The sequence below is a fragment of the Vombatus ursinus genome, unplaced genomic scaffold (assembly GCF_900497805.2).
Source record: "Vombatus ursinus unplaced genomic scaffold, bare-nosed wombat genome assembly UNPS02014926.1, whole genome shotgun sequence".
Lineage (NCBI taxonomy): Eukaryota > Metazoa > Chordata > Mammalia > Diprotodontia > Vombatidae > Vombatus > Vombatus ursinus.
Window position 1 is genome coordinate 1837468 of NW_020954704.1, and position 20290 is coordinate 1857757.

At 40.2% G+C, this 20290-nt stretch overlaps 1 protein-coding gene and 1 pseudogene across 4 annotated transcripts in view; both read left to right on the forward strand.

The window, feature by feature from the left end:
* Window positions 1-292: 292 nt before the first annotated feature.
* Window positions 293-20290, forward strand: part of ZFYVE26 (zinc finger FYVE-type containing 26) — an 80996-nt gene continuing 60998 nt past the window's right edge. For all 4 annotated transcript variants that reach the window (XM_027843773.1, XM_027843775.1, XM_027843776.1 and 1 more), the window contains exons 1-6: window positions 293-362; window positions 1118-1395; window positions 7787-7865; window positions 14940-15029; window positions 15941-16463; window positions 16840-16970. In XM_027843773.1, the coding sequence (XP_027699574.1) occupies window positions 1205-1395; window positions 7787-7865; window positions 14940-15029; window positions 15941-16463; window positions 16840-16970 (1014 nt within the window). In that variant the 5' untranslated portion in view covers window positions 293-362; window positions 1118-1204. The remainder of the gene's footprint in view (window positions 363-1117; window positions 1396-7786; window positions 7866-14939; window positions 15030-15940; window positions 16464-16839; window positions 16971-20290) is intronic.
* Window positions 9844-10341, forward strand: LOC114029373 (annotated as a pseudogene).

Genomic DNA, 20290 nt, shown 5'->3' on the forward strand with positions numbered 1-20290 from the left:
TACGTGCGTGCGTGTGTGTATGTATTGGGAGGAAGAGACGCGTGGCTAAACATTTGCCAGCACACCTCTGGTTTACTCCTGTAGTAGAGGATGTCCTGTCACAGGTAAAACGCTTAGTCTGGCCCTGGGCCGGAAGTCTATTGAATAATCCGATCCCACACTTCCTGTTGAGTTTTCCAGGTTCCATTATGTAGCTTCAAATGCCCCCAAAAAGTATGGAAGCTCATTTGCATATTTCCGTCTCTCCACCAATCGGGGCGACAAGTCGCTGACTCCTCTCCCTTCCGGGAAAGAACTGTCACCTGACTCAACTCTAAACATGGCGGAGCTGGCTTGGGCACCGTTCTCCGTGCCGGGAGTAGGTGAGTGCCGGGTGCCCCAGGGGAATCGGTGGCGCCCTCCTCGACCCCCCGAAACGGGGAACCCCGGCTCCCGGCTCAGGACTGATCCCTCCGGCCCTGTCACAGTCCAGGCTCCGCATTCACTGTCTTGACAGAATAGTCCAAATCACAGGGGCTTCCTGTCCCAGACGTTTCCCTCCAGGGAGTGGGAAGGGAGTGATTTTTCTTTGGGAGATTTGGAGGCTGGAAGGAGTTGTCATTTTGGAAAGGGGTGGATCGAGGAGTTGTGAATCAGCCTTGGGTAATGGTAATGGATGGTCCCATGGAGATACATCTCCTGTCTCCATGCCTTTGAACAGGCTGTCCCCATGCCTTCCTTCCTCGTTTCTGCCTTTTTAGAACATTTCTCTTCCTGCAAGGCTTGTCTTAGATGCTGCCTTAGGAGTGCAGCCTTCCTGCAATTCCACCACTCTGAATTAATTACAACGTTTTCACTTAATTTGTGCATATTTTGCATATTCTTCAGTAGACTGAGATTTCTTTTTTGTCATTGTCTCCCATTAGACACTTTTGTTCAGTTTGTTCACTTTGTTCATTTAAATACCTCCAAGGGTAAGGAGGGAAATTATCTGATTAAACTTTCAAAATGAGAAATGATAACCTTTTTTTTTCTCCAAGTGCTGCCTTTCTTTGATGCAACTAGCAATTGTGATTAATCTAAGTCTACCTCCCTCTATTGCTTTTCTGACTCTACCTATTTGTTTTTCCATTTCTAGGAGGTGCTCCAAGTATGGAAATATTGAGAGCAGTTTGTTTAGTGTAGCTCACTTTCCTCTTGCTCCCCCACACTCTGTGCTGGGAAAATGCATCCATTTGGAAAAGAGGAAGCTGCCTCGGTGGAACAGCTCTTTGGATTTTTTTGTGAGTGCCTGAAACATGGAGAATGGGAACTGGCACAGGCCTGTGTCCCTCAGCTACACAAAGGACATGGGGATATCCCCAAGAAGGTGGAAAAGATCCTGCAGGCTCTGGTGGCTTGTCCAGGCCTGATGAGGTAAATACCCTAAGTGTTCCATCACCCACACTGCCCATTCACCCCTTCGTTAGCGTATACATCTTTACTTATAGGTGTCAATTAAAGTTTATGTTAAGATAATTAGTAGAGTGAAATTTCAGGTTTTGTTTAGGCATTTTCCCACATTCAGTAACTAGAGGAGAATTTTCCTTTAATGGTGAATAGAGAGCTAACTTCAAAGCCAGAAACACCTGAATTCTAATTATGCCTCTGATACGTACTGGCTACATGTTCCTGGGCAAGTCACTTAACTTGGACTATACTTCACAGAGACATCTTAAATTAAATATATCCAAAACTGAACTTACTATCTTTCTCCCAAAACCTTCCCCTCTTCTTAACTTTATTATTGTTGTCAGGGCAACTGCTATCCTCCCAGTCTAGGCTCAAAACCTAGGTGTCATCTTCAACTTCTCACTCTTACCAATTCCGTGCCCCACCCCGCATATCCAATCAATGATCAAGTGCTGTCGTTTCTACCATCATAACATCTCTCATATATGACTCTTTTTCTCCTCTGGCACTGCCTCCATTTTAGTGCAGGCCTTCATGTCTGGGAGTACATGTTACTGGGAGTAACAGTAGTCTGCTAGTTCTCTCTACTTCAAGTCTTTCTTCACTCTAGTCCTTCCTTTCACTCAGCTGTCAAAGTAATCTTCCTAAAGTGCAGGTCTGACCATATCAACCCGTGTACAATAAATTCTAGTGGCTCCCTGTCACCTCTAGGATCAAATATAAAATCCTGTTTGACTTTTAAAGATCTTCATAAGCTAGCCTCTTCCTAGCTTTCCGGTTTTCTTATGTCTTACTCGCTTCCAAGTACTTTTCGATCTGTGAAACTGGCCTCCTTCTTGTTCTTTACACAGAACACTCCACCTCCTGACTGCATTTCATTAAATATACCCCGTGCCTGGGATTCTTTCCTTCCTCATTTTTACCTCCTGGCTTCTTTCAGGTTCTCAGCTCAAATCCCACCTTGTGCAAGAAGCTTTTCCTAGTCTTCCTTCATGCTAGCACTGGTGCCTTCCTTCTGAGATTATCTCCAGTTTATCTGGCATGGATCTTGTTTGTATGTAGTTAGTTGCATGTTGTCTTCTCCATTATATTGTGAGCTCCTCGAAGACAGAAACTGTTTTTGCCTTTCTTTGTATCGGTAGTACTTAGCACAATGTCTGGCATATAGTAGGAATCTAATAAATGCTTATTGTTTTGACATGCTTAATTTCTCAGTGGTCTAGGCAAGGTGTCTAAGATTCTTAAGTTGAAGAGAAGGTGCTGACCTGCATTGGTAGAGGGAATTCCTGTTAATGGTTCTCAAAGTGTGGTCCAGGGACAGCTTGGAGTCTTCTAGACCTTTTCATGTCAATCAGTAAATATTTATTAAGTGCCTACTATGTGCCAGGCACTGTGCTAAGTGCTAAGGATACATCTAAAAGTTAAAGATAATCCTGTCCTTAAAGAGCTTACCATGGAATGGTAGCGATAGCACACAAACACCTATATGTGATCAAGCTATATTATATGAAGGATAAATTTGAAATAATCAACAGAGGGAAGGTACTAGGATTAAGGGGGATAGGAAAAGGCTTCCTGTACAAAGTGAGATTTTTAGCTGAGACTTAAGGGAAATCAGAGAAGCCAGTAGGCAGAGATGAGGAGGGAGAGTATTCAGTCGCAGGGGACAACCAATGAAAATGCCCAGAGTCGGGAGGTGGAATGTCTTGTATAAGGAACAGCAAGGAGGCCAGTGTCACTGGATCACAGATTTATGTAGGGAGAGAAAGAAGAGTGTAAGGTGTAAGAAGACTGGAAATGTAGGAGGGGCCAACTTATGGAGGGCTTTGGATGCCAAACAGGATTTTATATTTGATCCTGGAGTTTGTTTTGTAGAAGGGGTAATATAGTCAGACCTGTGCTTTAGGGAGACCACTGTGACAGTGTGATAGAAGATAGACTGGAGTTGGGAGAGACCTGTGGCAGAGACCAACCAGAGGATTATTACAGAAGTGTAAGAGTGGGGCAGTAAGCACCTGCAGCAAGATGGTGGCAGTGTCCGGGGAGAAAAGGGGGCATATACAAGAGATGTTTACAAAGTAAAATGGGCATGCCTTGGCAACAGGGGGTCCACAAAATTAAAGCTATTTTCATAATACTACTGAGACATTATAGATATAACCTACATAAACAAAAGCTTTTTAGGGAGTCCTCAGTAATTTTTAAGAGTATAAAGAAGTACTGACACCAAAAACTTTGAGATCTGCTGCCTTATATCGTTGAAAAATCACAAGTCCAGATTCTTTCCAAGTCTTTTTTTATCAGGCACTTACTAACTTATAAGCAGTAGCTTATGACTATCATATAAAGCTTGGTACAGAGCCTATCCAGGAAAGTACCCCTGAGACAAGCTTTCTCTTGTTTACAACTAGTCTCTTTAAGAGGTGATAGATAAAACATCTCTAGAGAGTATTTTCTTTCATTCCTTCAAAAATACAAATCCTGTCTTCCGCTGTATGTGGGTGAAGATTTCATTGCACCTTAAGGAAAAGAATGAAAGGGAATTCCATCTTGCATTCATAATATTGTTCCTGCTAATAACTGCTGTTGCCAAAGAAGCCAAATATATTATTCAATCTTTTGTTTTTTATATTCCACCTTTTGTACCTCAGCTTAGTAGAGAGGTGAAACATAATAGATCTCTTTCTTCCTCAAGTTTTGGATAAGTACTTTTCTTACAGTTTTTTGTTCTAGACTGTGGCTGTTGGATTTGGGTTGCCAGCTACCAAAAAAAAAAAAAAGCCAAACTCCCATATCCTTTTCTTTTTATGCAAAGAAGATAGGAAAGAAGGGGAAGGGAGCTAAAGAAACAATGCATACCTCAAAATAAATGCATGTTTTAAGAAAGCAAAAATTAATTTCAGTTCAGCAAGCATTAAGTTCCCACTGTTGGAAACAGTAGGCTAGGTGCTAGGAATACAAAGACAGTTCCTTTCTTTAAGAAATTTGCTTTTTACTTTAGACGTGAGGGATTTACCTATGAAAGGGAAGATTAAAAAGGCCTCAGTTCAGTCCTCCTATAAAAATAGAATAACAATAATAGTATGTGTTTAATAGGAAACACTTTCTTTACCACAGCTCTATTTAGCAAAGTTAATTTCTTCTCCTAGAGATTGCTATTGCAATCCTTACTTCTCTTCTATGAGTCTCTCCATCTCTAATGGTTCCTTCCTAAATACCTACAAACATGTTCAAGTTTTCCTGTTCCTAAATTCTTCTCTTGTCTCACATATCCATCCTACTAACTTTTTCAACTTAATTTCTTAATCTCCTGCTCAACCATAGCTTAGACCTCACCATACTCAACAAACTCCCCCAATTCCTCAAAATTTTAAAATAACACTTCTTCCCCCTTCTCCCTTTAATTCAACCTTGACTGTCCCTAAAAATACTGTACCAAGTCCCTTGAAGGTCACTCTTTTTCTTATTGTTTCCAAATCACGGGGTTAAGAGGAGGGAATGGTACATTCTTTCTTCCCCATTACCTTCAGGGTATTTTCTCTAAGTATGTTCCCTCCCTTTTTCCCTTTAGAAACCTATGCAGTTCGTTTATACCATCCTTCTTCTTATTGCTATCCTTTACTGATCTTGAGCTCTTTGCTAGGTGGCACAGTGGAGAGAGTTTCAGGCCTGGAGTCAGGAAGACAACTTCCTGAGTTCAAATCTGGCCTCAGATACTTGCTAGCTGTGTGACCCTGGGCAAGTCACTTAGCCCTATTTACCTCAGTTTCCTTATCTGTGAAACGAACTGGAAAAGGAAATGGCAAACTACTCTAGTGTCTTTGCCAAGAAAACCCCAAACGGGGTCACAAAGAGTTGGATATGACTGAACAACACCAACAATGTCATTGCCAGCTTCTTCAGTGACTTTGCTAAAGTTGATGGTTATGTGCCATCTTTTGTCATCATCCCTGAAGACTTTGATATACACGTTGAAGGACCTATCTGATAACTTCTTCACACAATTCATCACCACTTTCAGTTCCTTCTGTTCTATTGACTTCCACGCTCATTCTACACAATGACTATTAACATAAATTTTTGCCTTTCTTCAAGGACAGAGTCATATACTACCCTCTCACAGCAGATGGATTTAACCTAATGACAATAAGGAAACAACATATTAGAATTTCATCAACAAAAGAGAGAAAGATTTAGCCTTTGCCAAGAAGATCAAGGTCGTCTTGTCACTCAGCCCTCCTCCATTCCTCAGAACTTCTCAGCATCATCACCTACCATCTCTTCCTTTCCTCTGATCTCAGAAGAAGAAACTTTGTTAATCCTCCTACTCGCATCCCTGATCCCTTTGCCTCCTACCTTTTCTAGGCCCTTGCTTTATCAGTTACCCCCTCTTTTTAATGTATCTTCAATTTTCTCCCACTGGTTCCTTTGTATCTGCCAGCAAACATACTTTAGTCTCTTCAATTCTAAAGAATTGTTCTTTTGACCATTCTGCCCCATCTGGGTCCTATTGTATCACTCTTCTTTCATTTGCTGCTAGACTTCTTGAAAAAAGTTGTTTATGCTGGGTGCCTTCACTTTGTCACCACACATTCTATCCTCAGCCTCTTTCATTTGAATTTTTACCTCCGGAATACTTCTGAAACTGCTGTTCCAAGGTCACCACTGACTTCCTAAAAGCCAAATTCACCAGGTTGTTGTTTTTTTCAATCACTAAATAAATGAAGGAATGAAAAAAAAAGCCTCTATCAAGTGGTTGCTATGTAGTAAGAGCTGTGCTAAGCAATGGAGATACAGATAGAAAATCAAGATTTACCCCTGCTCACAGAATTCACATTTCTCATTGGGGAAGATTACATTTATAGAAATAAATTTAGTTATATGGCAGATAGTAAAGCCCACAGGTTCTTAGGGCTTAGCAGCAGGGCAGATTATAAGGCTTGATGATCCTCCATCTTACTGGAATCATTTTAGTTAGTGACTCCCTGCTTATTGATGCTGCATGAGGGGCCATCTCAACCCAGTGGTAGTACCATCCACCCAACAAAAGCTTCCTATTATCTTTAACTGTTACTTCTCCAACACTTCTCATTTAGAATCACTTACCAAGTCCTAGTAGTTTTATCTCAGATTATCTGTTGCATGTATCCCTTCTTCTAGTATAGGACCTCATCATCACCTCCCCTGGACTACCACATTAACTTAACAGGTATTTCTACTTCTTCCTACTCCCCTTTCCAACCCATCCTTTTTTACCAGATCTAGATCTGCTTAGGTCACTTCTCTGCTCAGAAGTCTTTAGCAGCTTCTTACTGCCCATCATCTAGAGTTCATACCTCCTTGGTTGGCATTCAGAGCCTACCAAATAAGGTAGGTGCTAAGCTACATCCCAGCGTTATCTCATATTCTGACCTTGCATATACTCTAGGCCTCAGGAAAACTTTCCCTCTCCAGAATACACCCAGTACACTCCCATTTTCATGTTGCTTTTCATGCTTTCCTCTGTTCCTGGAATGTCCTCCCTGGCCTTCTTCATCTATTGAATTTCTACCCATTCTTTAAAAGCCTAATTCATATTCTTCCAACTCTGTGAAGCATTTCCTGATCCCCATCCCTCTTTCTATCACATAGCACTTTGAACCGCTGTGATGCACTTGCCATGTAATATTTTGTTACCTATGTATGTCTTATCCCCAGACTATAAGATATAGAGTATGAAGGCAGGGATAGTTTTTTATCTAAATGTTTTATCTACCCTCTTGCTTTATACAATATACTACACACAGGAAGTATTTAATAAATATTTGTTGAATTTACTTAACAACCATGTAAAGTAGATTGAACTAAAACAAGGAAACTTAGATTCACAAAATTGTCAAACATTTGGCTAGTATGTCAGAGCCAGCACTTGAACTGAAGTCTTCTGACTCCCAAGACCAGTTGCAAGGAGTTTAGATCCCAAGGTTGCACTGCAAAAAAAAAAAAAAAAGATAAATCTTGGGTATTGTATGTATGAGGGGGTTTCCTAAATAGAAGTTTCTTGGGGCAGCTAGGTGGCGAAGCGGATAGAGCTCTGGCCTTGGAGTCAGGAGGATCTGAGTTCAAATGTGACCTCAGACACTTGACACTTACTAGCTGTGTGACCCTGGGCAAGTCACTTAACCCTGATTGCCTCACCAAAAAAAAAAAAGGAAAGAAAAGTTTCTAGGCTTTTGGCTGCTTGTTACTTGTTGAAATCATCTTGTCTTTTCAGGTTTGAGAGAAATAGGGGAACCTATGTCTGAAGTCACAGAGAAGAAGTCAAAATATATTGTCATGAAACCCTGAACAACACTATTTCTTCTTGCCTTTTCAGGTGTGGGCAGCATAACAGTCCCCAAAGATTGGCCTGGATTTGGCTTCTGATGCTAGAAAAATGGCTAGAATGGGACCGGGTAAGGATCTTCTTTACAAATCAAATTAGTCTGTGAAGTGGAAATTGATAATGAAGTGTTAGTAGTGGAATCTTCATGTTTTCTGTTGTTGGTGATTTCATCTGAGATTTGCCAAAGTTTACATAATAGTGCTTCAATTAATAGAACTTCTTATAGGCTGTGTGAGTGTGGACAACTGTTGAACACAAGGATGAATATGAAGGAGAAGATAGAAAAAAGGTCATAATGTTAATAAAAAAGTTAATAAACTATAATCAGTTATTGATTATATATGGTAAGTGGAAGAATATGTAAATAATTGAAATCCAGAAATATTTTTAAAGCTTCATTGTAATACATGTGGCTAAGGATGCAGTTTACCATACAACCCCCCCCCACACACACACATACATGCACACACACATTAACCATATTAAGGGTACAAGTAGAGTTTTTAAAAATCTAATCATGAGAATAATTTTTTTCTTCCCTTTAGAAACAGTTTACAATACTAAATCAGTCAAAACACATTTCTTGGGATTACTCTTTATTGATTAATATTTGTTAGCTTTTATTTCAATTACTGTATACATTAAAAGTTTTTTATACGCCTACATTTGTGTTCCAAGTCTTCTCATCAGACCATTCTTTTCTTCATTCCAAATTGCTTTTTACTCTGGTTTTATTGTCACCAGAGACCAAATCTTTTCAGCAGAGATGCCAAAAAGCAACTAAGATGGCCGACTTAAATTGACCTCTCCTCCCTGCCTCTACATCTGCCTAGGGAAGATACTAATTAGCAGCATAATGACCAAATCAAGCAAGAAAAAGGAGACACAAGAAGCAAGGTGTCTGTGTGAGCAGTGATTGTAGTTTGTTTTAGACTTATGAAAGAGTTTGAAATAAAATGTTTAATAGTTTCTGAAGAAGAAAAGTTTATTGTTCTCAATTAGGGATCTTTCTATTTTAAACATTGAATTTCTTGAGCCAAGTGAACTTTCCCCTCTCATTTGCTTGTTTTATGAATGGTTGCTCAACTGGGTCAGGAGTTTTCCTGCACCAGGGGATTTCATTATCCCCAGACACTCCTTCCCTTCCCTGTCCTTTTCCAACATTTCACTGCACAGGCCCAGCATGGCTTTTGTCTTGGTTTCTCCCAGGATTAAAGTAAATAGTTTTGCCTTAAAACCATAGTAACCCTGTTTTTCAGAGCAATTTCAAAGATGTGATGAGTCCTCTGGGAGCTTATTAAACTTACCTAAAACCCACACGGAACCTGCAGCATTACCCTTTGACCTCCTTAGCAAAGTGCTTCAAAACCATACAAAAAAGGCGTGCTTTCTTCTAGACTGCTTGCTGAGCTTCCTTTTCTAAACCCCCTAACTTCTGGTAAAAGTTTCCCTTTTGATTTCCAGGTTAGTGTGTGACCTTCTTCTTTTCTTTATTCCATTTTTGCTTTTCTCCCTTTCATTTTGTTGTAATTTTTGTAGATAATATTTTCAGGGTAGGTCTTGTACTCAGAATGGTTGGCATCTGTATTTGAGATACAGTAAATAAATTCTTGACTGTTGAAGAGAGATATGAATATGAAATCTGTTTGTGAATCTGTGGATAATGATTGTCAAGTAATGAATAAAATAAATGTTAGTCAGCTTGGCTTTAGAGCTCTAAATAGAAGTCCTAACCTTTCTTTCAAATAAGAATATGCTGCCTGGGTAACTTACTCATTTCTCACAGATGCCAGCAGCTGTACAAGCCTACATCTTCCTACATGAATTCCCTTCCTTTAACTGTCGTTGTACTTCCCTTCTTTACTCTTTCCTGAAAAGACCTGACACACAAATTAATGAAAATGTCATAAAAAAAACAGTCATCACTTTTGGCTCCCAGCTCGTGGTAGTGAAGGTGTAACTTCTTTTGGTCGTCCCAAATCTGGGTTCATCCGACACCGACAACCACCCCACAGTGTCCGGGCCAAGCCTCCACCTTTGTTGCCGCCATGCCTCCCAAGTTTGACCCTAATGAAATTAAAGTTGTGTTTTTAAGGTGCACTGGTGGTGAAGTTGGTGCCACATCAGCTCTGGCCCCCCAAAATTGGTCCCTTGGGTTTGTCTCCCAAAAAGGTTGGTGATGACATTGCCAAGGTAGCTGGTGACTGGAAAGGGCTAAGGATCACAGTGAAACTTACCTTTCAGAGCAGACAGGTGCAGATTGAGGCCGTGCCTTCTGCCTCAGCCTTGATCATCAAAGCCCTAAAGGAACCTCCTTGGGACAGGAAGAAGCAGAAAAATATTAAACACAATGGAAACATTAGCTCGATGAGATTGTCAGCATTGCTCAACAGATGAGGCACCAATCCTTGGCAAGAGACCTTTCTGGAACCATTAAAGAGACACTTGGAACAGCCCAGTCTGTGGGCTACAACATTGATGGCAGACATCCTCATGATGTCATTGATGACATCAGTAGTGGAGCTGTGGAATGCCCAGCAAGTTAAAAGCTACAAAGGAGACTATTGGGTCAGTTAGGTGGTGCGGTGGATAGAGCACCGGCCCTGGAGTCAGGAGGACCTGAGTTCAAATCCAGCCTCTGACACATAACACTTACTAGCTATGTGACCCTGGGCAAGTCACTTCACCCTATTGCCTGGCCCAGAAAAAAAAAAAAAGGAGAGAGAGAGAGACTATTGCAATAAATTAACATTTGACAACAACAACAAAATCACCCCCTTTGACCCAGCAATTTCGTTTTTGTAAATATACTCTGCAAGTATTTAAATTTAAAAAAAAAAAAGAAAAAAGCTACCTATTCCAAGATTAGCATAGAAGTTTGAAATGTAGTTGTAATAAACTGGAAGTAATCTAAATGTCCAAAAATAGGGAGATGATTAAATAATTTGTATTAAATTAATGAGGTAGAATATAATTTATTCAACAGGCATTTACATTCAGTGCCACTGAGACTAACAAATATGAAGAATACAATGAAAATTTCTTTGCAACGTATTTTTCTGTCAAAGATTTAATATCCGGCATATATAAGAAACTGATTCAAATATATAAGAATAGCCATCCCCAGTAGAGAAATGGTCAAGGGATATGAGCAGGCACTTCTCCAAAGAATAAATTCAAGCTATCAAAATCCTTGTGAAAAAATGCTCCAAATTAATAATTTAAAAATGTAAATTAAAACAACTCTGAAGTTCCACCTCATACCTTTCAGATTGGCAAAGTTGACAAAAGAAGGAAAATAACAATTGTTGAAGGGATTGCAAGAATACAGGCACACTAATACATTATTGGTAGAGCTGTAAATTGGTTCATCCATTCTGAAAATCAATTTAGAATTATTCCCCAAACATGACTAAACTGCATCTATCCTTTTACTCAGTGATAACTTCTATAAAGCCGATACCCCCAACGAGATCAAAGAAAGAGGAAAAGAACCCATATGTTCAAAAATATTTCATTTGGAGAATAGTTGAACAAATTATGATAGTAAATGTAATGGAATATTATTACACCATAAAGAATAATGAAAAAGATGGTTTTAGACACATCTGGGAAGACTTGAATCAGCTAATACGGGCTGAAGTGAGTAGAACTCAAAGAATAATTTATGTAGTAACAACATCATAAAGAAAAACAAGTTTGAAAGACATTAAAATTAAGAACTCTGATTGATGCAGTGACAAAACCCAAGATTCCAAGTGACCAGTGATGATATCCTACCCACCTCCTGACAGAGAGATGATGAACCCAGTGCAGAATGAAATGTTCATTTTCAGATATGACCAATGTAAAGATTTGGTTTGCTTGACTATGCATATCTTGATAAAAGGGTTTTTTTTTTCTTTCATGGGGGAGGGGTGGAGTGATACCAAAAAGAGAAATAGTGATGAGGTTACCAGAATGAAAGAAAAAGAATAGTAATAAAAGAAGGTCATTGTAGCATTTTTAAAAAGATGCATAGGAGAGAATAAAATTTCAGTAGGAAACAGACAAGTAAGACAGTTTTGAAAATACGTTGAATTAAGTATATACTTAAAAATTAAAGTAAATTGGTCATAATACAGACTTACAGCTTCATGTACTCTTTTTTTGTTCTTTGCATATGAAAATAGTCAACTTATTTGGCATTAAGATCAGAGTTTTAAAGCCAAATAAATCTGGAAAAACCCTTTTGAAATAATGCAAATAGAAAAATCTTTAAACTAGAAGAAAGGCTATGCATTAACTACAATCAAATAAGCTAAGTAAATGAAAATGAATGTTCAAAGAATTTTGGTGGGCATTTTGACAGTAACCGAATACTTTAGTTGCTAACCAAGAAGAATTGATTTTAGTCATGTTCAGTATTAAGTTTTAAATGATATATTTAACAAAAAGAAAAAAGAAAGAAATAGGATTATGTGTGAAGAGCTTTTCCCTTTTATCTCTTTGTATTTTGAATGGAAAGTAGGTAAATCCAGCATCCCTCTTCATATTGGCAGGTGTTTCCTACTTTAGGTTGGGATATCTTTAATATTGTTTCTTATTTAAAAGAGTTATAACGAATGTCATCAGGGTTTTGATATATAGCATTGTTTTTTGTTGGTCCATGGGCCCACCTCAGACCACAGATTTGTTCTCATTGGTCCATGGGGATAAGGAGATTAATTTTTGAACTGAAAAAGGTTGTGAAACTTAAAGGTTTAGGAACTATGCCTCTAGGCTAAATGTAATTGTGAAATGAGAAGATAAGACTTCTTTTTTTTTTTTCTTCTGACTGGACCTCTGATTTTGCTGGTGGAGACGGTAGGTAGTGAGGAACTTCTGCCAATGTGGATGACCATCTTCTTGATAATTTGTAGAGTTAGAGATTTTCCTGAGGTCCTGAGAAATCAAGGAACTTAACTGAGGCTACAGAGCTAGTACGTCAGAGATGAAACTAGAACTCAGCTGATTCTGAGGCCAGTTCACATTGCCTCTCACAACTTGATATAAAATCACCCATTCTAGAATACTGAAAAATAAGTATCCAGCACTTCCTTAAGCCTTCAATATTCTTAGAGAATAATTCACATATCTACTTCTCATCATGATCAGCACAGAAATTCCAGCACAAAAGGGGTCATCCAAAATGTTTGAAGCTGATTACTATGGTCTTTTGTCTCATCTGCTCAACTTAGAAGTAAAGTGGGGACTTGAGCATAAGATTTGCTGCCCCTTTATTATCAATCAATTAACAAACACTTATTAAGCATCTGTGCCAGGCACTGTGCTAGGATCTTGGTATACACTGACAAAAGTGGAAACATTTTTTTGCCCCTATGTTGCTTACAGTCTAGATACCACATGTACATACATGGGTTTTTGCATACATGAGACGGTTTTATGGGGGAGCCACCAGTTTCTTGGGACATTGAGAAAAGCCTTCATATAGACAGTAGCACTACACTTAAGCCCTGGAGGAAATTAGGGACTTTGCGAGATGTAGGTGAAGAGGAAAGAAGACCAGGCATGGGAGATGGCCAATGCCAAGGTGGGAGATGCAGGGTTGTATAGGAAGAACATTAAGAAGGCCAGTCTGGAAGGACTACAGTATTCCTAGAAGGGCAGGAAATGTAGTTGGGGTCAGATTGTAAAGGACTTTTAAATGCCAAGCAAAGGAGTTTATATTTGATCCTGGAAGCAACACAAAGCTGCTGGAGTTTGAGTAGAGGAGTAACGTGGTCAGCACTTAAGGAAAGCATTTTGACGGTAGTGTGGAGGATGGGCTGAAGTGGGGAGAGACTCAAGGCAGGGAGAGCAAATAGGAAGCTACTACAGGAGTCCAGGAAATCAATAACCACTTATTAAGCATGTGCCAGGCACTGTGCTAATTACTGGGGATACAGAAAGGGGCAAAAGACAGTCCTCACCTTCAGTGAGCTCACAACAAGCAAACAAATACATACAAACAAGCGATCCACAGGACAAGTAAAGATAAAAGAGAGAAGGCACTGGAATGAAGAAGGACTTGAAAAGGCTTCCTGTGGAAGGCGAAATTTTAGTTGAGACTTTGAGAAAGCCAGGGAAGCCAGGAGGTGGAGAGAGAAAGGATGGGCTGTTTGGAAGCAGCAGGGAGGGAATCAGTAGCACAGAGAACGAATATTAGAGAAAGAGAAGGAATATGATGGAGAGGGCGTTAGGGGATGAGATCAGCGAATCGCCGTGCATTTGTTAAGTATCCACCACGTGCCAGGCACTGTGCTAGGTATTGGGGATACAAATATAAAGACAAAACAATCCCCTGCTTTCTATCAAGAGTACACAAATCAGGGAGGGCCTTGACAAGGGCAAGAAGAGAATGGAGGGATGATGTCAAGGGGCTTTGAGATGGAGACAAGGGGAGACGGAGTAGTATGATTTACTCTCAGACAGGCATTCGGTATCACTGGGACTAAGAGTGAGAGGGAAGTGGGGATTTTATTAACTACAGGGGAAGAGTCCAGGAAGAGAATTCACAACTTGTGTTGAGTCTCACCTTTGTGGTATGGGGATGGTCTAGCTTTACTGGACCTCTGCTGAGTTATCATGAGATCTGGCTGTGCCCATCTGTCCTGCCACAATCTGTTGAGCTGTTCTCCAGGTGATGGATATCTCTTTATTTTCTAATATTTTGCTGCAGCTAGAGTATCACAGAAAGTTATGATATTAATATTTTTATACAACATGGGTCCTTTCCCTTTGTCTTGGATGTCTTCAGGATATACACCTAATAGTGGCATTATTGGGTCATATAGTATGTAGAGTTTAGTGACTTTTGGAATATATAGAACTTAAATAATTAACAAATAAGCATACGAGTTGCTTTTGTTATTTGTCTCCTTCCAGGTCTGTCCACAGTTCTGTCACCTTTGGCCCTGTTCTCCTTTCTTTTCACAGTTTTTTCTTGATATTGTTGTAATTGGTGTACATGCAGTTCTGATCTTGCTGATTTCACTGCATTAAATGTACTTTATATCAGGATGACCTCAACTCATAGCCTTGTGGAGGTGAGATATTTGCCTATAATTTGTTTGCCTTCAACTTTGACTTTAGCCTCTGTGGTCCTTCTTTTCAAATCTTCCAGAAATTTCCCCTATCTACTTTACGGAGAAGGACTGAGTTTCTTTTGCTATCAGAAGATCTACAAAATAACATTCCAGAAGACATCCTTAAGGTGAGTTTCTCTGGGGAAAAGACTAGGAAGAAAGCCTAAATTGCAGGTTTCTTTCCCCAGGCTATTCTAAGTTATTAAAGTTGTTCCCTTTGCAAATGTGCATCTAGGAGAGGCTGACTTTCAAGATAGTGGCTATACAGTGTTCTTTCCCCTCCCATGCCAGTCTAGGTTTGATTTAATTTAGCAAATATTTATTAATCACCTGTTGCATGCAGGGTACCTTGCGAGGCTGTGGGGATGGTAAAACAAGAAGGAAACGGTTGAGACGTCTCTGTCAGAGTATTTTAGGCATCCTTCCAGAGCGTATAGCTACTTATTTCACCTATTTTCTCTACTGCTTATAGATTGGTTAGACTGGTTGTCAGAAGAGAAAGGGAAATAGCTTGTCACATTATATGAGCAGGGGCACCACAGTCTCATGAGTCGTTCTTGAGTCTATAAAAAGTGTTATTGACCAGCTATGTACCTTGCACTACATTAAATTATACAACATACAAGAAAAATAGAAAATATGGTCACTGACCCTAAGGAGCTGAGTCTTGTTGAGGAGACGACACAACACCTGGAACAATTAGGTTCTAAATCATGTTACTAATTTTAAGTGCTGTTGTTCACAGAAAGGAGGGGGCCCTATATGAATGAAATCACAGGGCCAGTCCTTATCTCAAACCATATGGGGTATGTTGGCTTGGGGAAAGACCGGAAGCAGGAAAGGCTAGTAGGAGGTTGTTAGAGTAATGAAGTGATGAGGCCCTGGTGACTAGCGAATAAAGAGGAAGGGATGACTCCGGAGGCGTTTGGAAGGAAGAAACAGGTTTTAGTAACAAATTCCATATTGGTAATGAAGGAAAGAAAAGAAAGCACAAAAGTGGCAGCTTTTAGGCATTTCTGACTAACTCCTCTTCCTACAGGAGCTGTATGAGGCCATACCAGAAGATGATACAAGGCCTTTGACTGACAGCATTAGGAAGAGGGAGAATCAGCCAACCCAGCTGAGCACAAAAGCTGTTTCCACCCTCTGGGACCTCCTGTGGCAGGCACCCTCACAGGCACAGGCCGTGCTGGATCTCTTGCTTGGAGTGAACAATGGCACAGGAGCCTGTGGCTGGTCTTTGCAGAAAGTGTTAATTGACTTTATTCAGAAAGCACTGAAGTCTTTAAAGGGGCCCAGCCCTATCCCCTCTGGGGTAGCTGATGCCATCTATGGGACTCTGCGTATACTACGCTGCCCTGCAGAACCACTTGGGGTTGAATGGCATCTCCTGTGTGAGGAGCTGCTTAGAGCTTGTGAAACTGAAGGTGGTCCCTTGCAAGAGGAGCAACTCTTGGGGTGCCTGATAAGGAGAGCTAGCTGGAGCTTGGTTGCTGTATATGGCAATATCTACACAGAACAGGTGAAGGAAAAGCCATTGGGTTCTAAAACATTGGGAAAAGGTAAGTTTTCTTTTCTCTTCTCTACCCAGAGCCTTTCCTTTGCTAAATTCTAGTATGCTAATTTTTTTGGGTCCATAACCTCCATGTAGACTATGAAATCTGGTAAGAAAAACGAGGTAGTAATGGGGATTAGAGAGTGTTGGGTATTATTTTGACAAAGCAACATTTCATAAACTAAGGTAGTAGTAGTAGGAGACAGATAAGTTATTAAGCAATAAGAAAGAAGGGTTTTTTCAGAACAAAGAGAGAAATGGGAAAGCTCTTGAAGGTTGTGAAGTAACAAACTCTTTCATCACTTGTTTAGAAATGGAGTTGATCATAGGAATTGAGATCCTGGTTTTTCCTCAGTAACTCCTGCTGTGTTATTGATTTCTAGTTCCTTCTGAACATCTGGATCCTGAGAAGGCAATGCAGACTCTTTTCTCCAATCCTAATACAACTCAGGCCTGGAAGATGGCCTATTTTTACTGCTTGAGTAGTCACAAACACTTCCTGGAGCAGATCCTGGTATGGGCAATTTGGGTTACTCTATAATTCATAGAGAGTCACAGAATTTAACATTGTTGGTCCAACCCATGCCCAAGGCATCCCCTTTTATATCATCTGTGGTTTCCAGACTCTGCCTGAAGACTTCCAGTAAGGAAAAAACTCATTACCTCCCAGTTCAGCTGGTCCACTTTTAGACAGCTCTAGTCATTAGAAAGTCTGCCAGGACATCAAGCCTGAATTCGTGTCTTTGTAGCTTCCCATCCACTACTTGTTTCTGCCCTCTAGAGCCAAATAGAACAACAGGAGTCTATATGACCTGGACGCAAGAGCTTTGGTTGTTCTCTGGATCTTCTCCAGCCTAACACTCCAAGGCTGAACTCACTAGTCCAGATAGTGTCTGACAAGGACAGGGTATACAAAGACTCTCACTTCCCTATTCCTAGAAACAAATGCCCCTCTTGAGGTAGCCCTAGCTTTTCTGAGTAGCGGCCCACTCCACACTGCTAACTGGTGTTGATTGAGTTTGCAGTCCACTAAAGCCCCCAGACCTTTTTCAGACAAATTGCTCTCTAACCATGTTCACCTGTCATGTACTTTTTTTTTTTTTTGGTGAGGCAATCAGTATTAAGTGACTTGTCTAGGGTCACACAGCTAGTAAGTGTCAAGTGTCTGAGGCTGAATTTGAACTCAAGTCCTCCTGAGTTCAAGGCCGGAGCTCTGTCCACTGTGCCACCTAGCTTCCCTGCCCCCCATCATGTACTTTTTTTTTTAGGCAATTGGGGTTAAGTGACTTGTCCAGGATCACACAGCTGGTAAGTGTCAAGTGTTTGGTCTGAGGTCGGATTTGAACTCAAGTCCTCCTGACTTCAGGGCCACTGCTCTATCCACTGCGCCACCTAGCTGTCCCTCATCATGTACTTTTAAGGTTGATTTTTTGAACCCAAGTATAAGTCCCCCACTCCTATCAAATTTCATCTAATTAGATTCAGTCCAGTGCTCTTGCTCTGGGATTGCTGTCACATAGAAGCTGCGTCTAGGAATACCTGAGGAACAGTCTGTGATGCAGAGCTTAGTTATGACCCTACTGCTGAGTCCTAGAAAGGATGCCATATTTTTGTATGCTGATTCTATCATCCGTCATGTTGGCTACAATATCTCCTAGCTTTGTGTCATTAAATTTGATGAGCAAGCCCTCTGTGCCTTTATCCAAGTCATTGATAACCATGTTAAATAACACAGATCCCCAGGGCACTCTGGCCCTGGAGATGTCCTGCCATAGTGAAATTGAACTATTAATGGAATGACTACTATGAATTTGTCCATGTAAGCAGTTATGTCCACTTTCCTCCATCTTTTCTACAAGAATAATTTGAACTACTTTGTCAAATGTTCTGTTAAAAAATCAAGGCAAGCTACCTTTAGGCATTCTTTTCACCTACAAGTTTAGTAATCCTGTGGGGAAAAAAATAAGGTTAGTCTAGCACAGGGGTGGGGAACCTTTGGCCTCGAGGCCACATGTGGCCCTCTAGGTCCTCAAGTGCAGCCTTTTGACTGAAGTCGAACTTCACAAAAAAAATCCCCTTAATAAAAAGATTTGTTCTGTAAAACTTGGGCTCAGTTAGAAGGCCACATGTGGCCTTGAGGCTGCAGGTTCCCTGCCTCTGGTCTAGCATGACTTATTGCTTGATGAAATCATGCTTTCTCTTTGTAGTCTCCACTTCCTTTTCTATATGTTCACTGGCTGGTTTTTTTAAATGATCCATTCTAGAATTTTACCAAGAATTCAAACTTATGGCCTATCCTTTTTAGACTTTATTCTCTTCCCTTTTTTATCCACATCTGAATTATCTCTCCTAATTTCCACAGCTTTTTAGATATTACTGACAATAGCTTGCTTAGCTCTCACATTTAGCCATTCTTTAAGCATCCTAGGATGCAATTTAGGGCAAGGTGACTTAAATCCATCAAAGGTGACTGAGTGGTCTCTTACTATCATCTTACTTACTTGCTTTGGATATCAGCTCCCTGTCACCTATTGTTCTGTCATTTCCAGTCCACAGGTCATTCTTCTGGACAGTAGAAACAGAAGCAAAGTAAGAGTTGAGTCACTCTGTGTTCTCTCTGTGGTCAGTTATACTCACTCTACCCCCAGCAGTAGTCCTAAACCTTCTTGAAATCCCTTTTTGGTGTCTCCAGCTCCCTTTATCAGCCTCAGCTCATTTTGACTTTAGTATTCCTGACACTATTTTTATAGGACTGTGCCACTCTTTTATTCATCTTCTTTTACCTGCCTGTGCTTCCATCTTCTGTTCATGTCTTTTCTTTTTTTTCTTTTTTTAAGGCAATTGGGGTTAAGTGACTTGCCCAGGGTCACACAGCTAGTAAGTGTCAAGTGTTTGGTCTGAGGCTGGATTTGAACTCAGGTCCTTGTGACTTCAGGGCCAGTGCTCTATCCACTGTGCCACGTCGCTGCCCTTATTCATGTCTTTTAAAAAATGTAAGTTGATTGGTCAGTTCCTTATGGAGCCACAGCTTACTCTTCAGACAACTCCGTTTTTCTTCCTCATTGGGATTGTTTTCCTTGGTCTTCAGAATTTTTCATTCTTCCATTCCCTGTAGAATGGAGTCTTACTTGTCCTTCCTCTGAAGCCTTCCTGAGACCTAGGGTACCTGTCAAACTACACTCAACTTTTTTTCTCTTTAATCACAGCCTCTCGGGAGGAATAGTTACTTCCTTCAAGGACCCCACCATTTCTACTCCAGCAACCAGCTCCTCCTAGTTAGTGAGAATTAGATCCAATATAGAATTTCCTATTGTTAGTTCTACCACCTTTTGAAGGATAAAATTATTATTAATACAAATCAGAATGTTATTAGCTATTCTCCTTTTGGCCGAGAGAGAGTTCCAAAAGGTATCTAGATCACTTTTCCATGCAAGGTCTATGATCTTTTTCCTGAACTCATCTATTTCTTTCTGTTCAGGTGGTCTGGCATACAAAATTGTTCATATTTCTTCTTCCATTGATCTTTGTCCAAATGTTCTCCAGTATTCTTACCCACTCACATTCCTGGATTTCCTCACATGAGAATAACTTGTTAATATACAATGCTTCTCTACCCCATTCTTCTTCCCTTTTACCCACCCTATTTCTTTTAAATAAGGTACACCCATCTAGAGCCATATTCCAATAATGGATTTTATCCCATCAATCTCAGTAATGCCTCTGGTCAAATTTGCTACCTATATTAGGACAACTAGTTCCTCTTGCTTCTTGCTTAAACTTTAAGTATTTTTTATTTATATAGGTAGCTGAGGCCATTGAGTTTACCACTGGTTC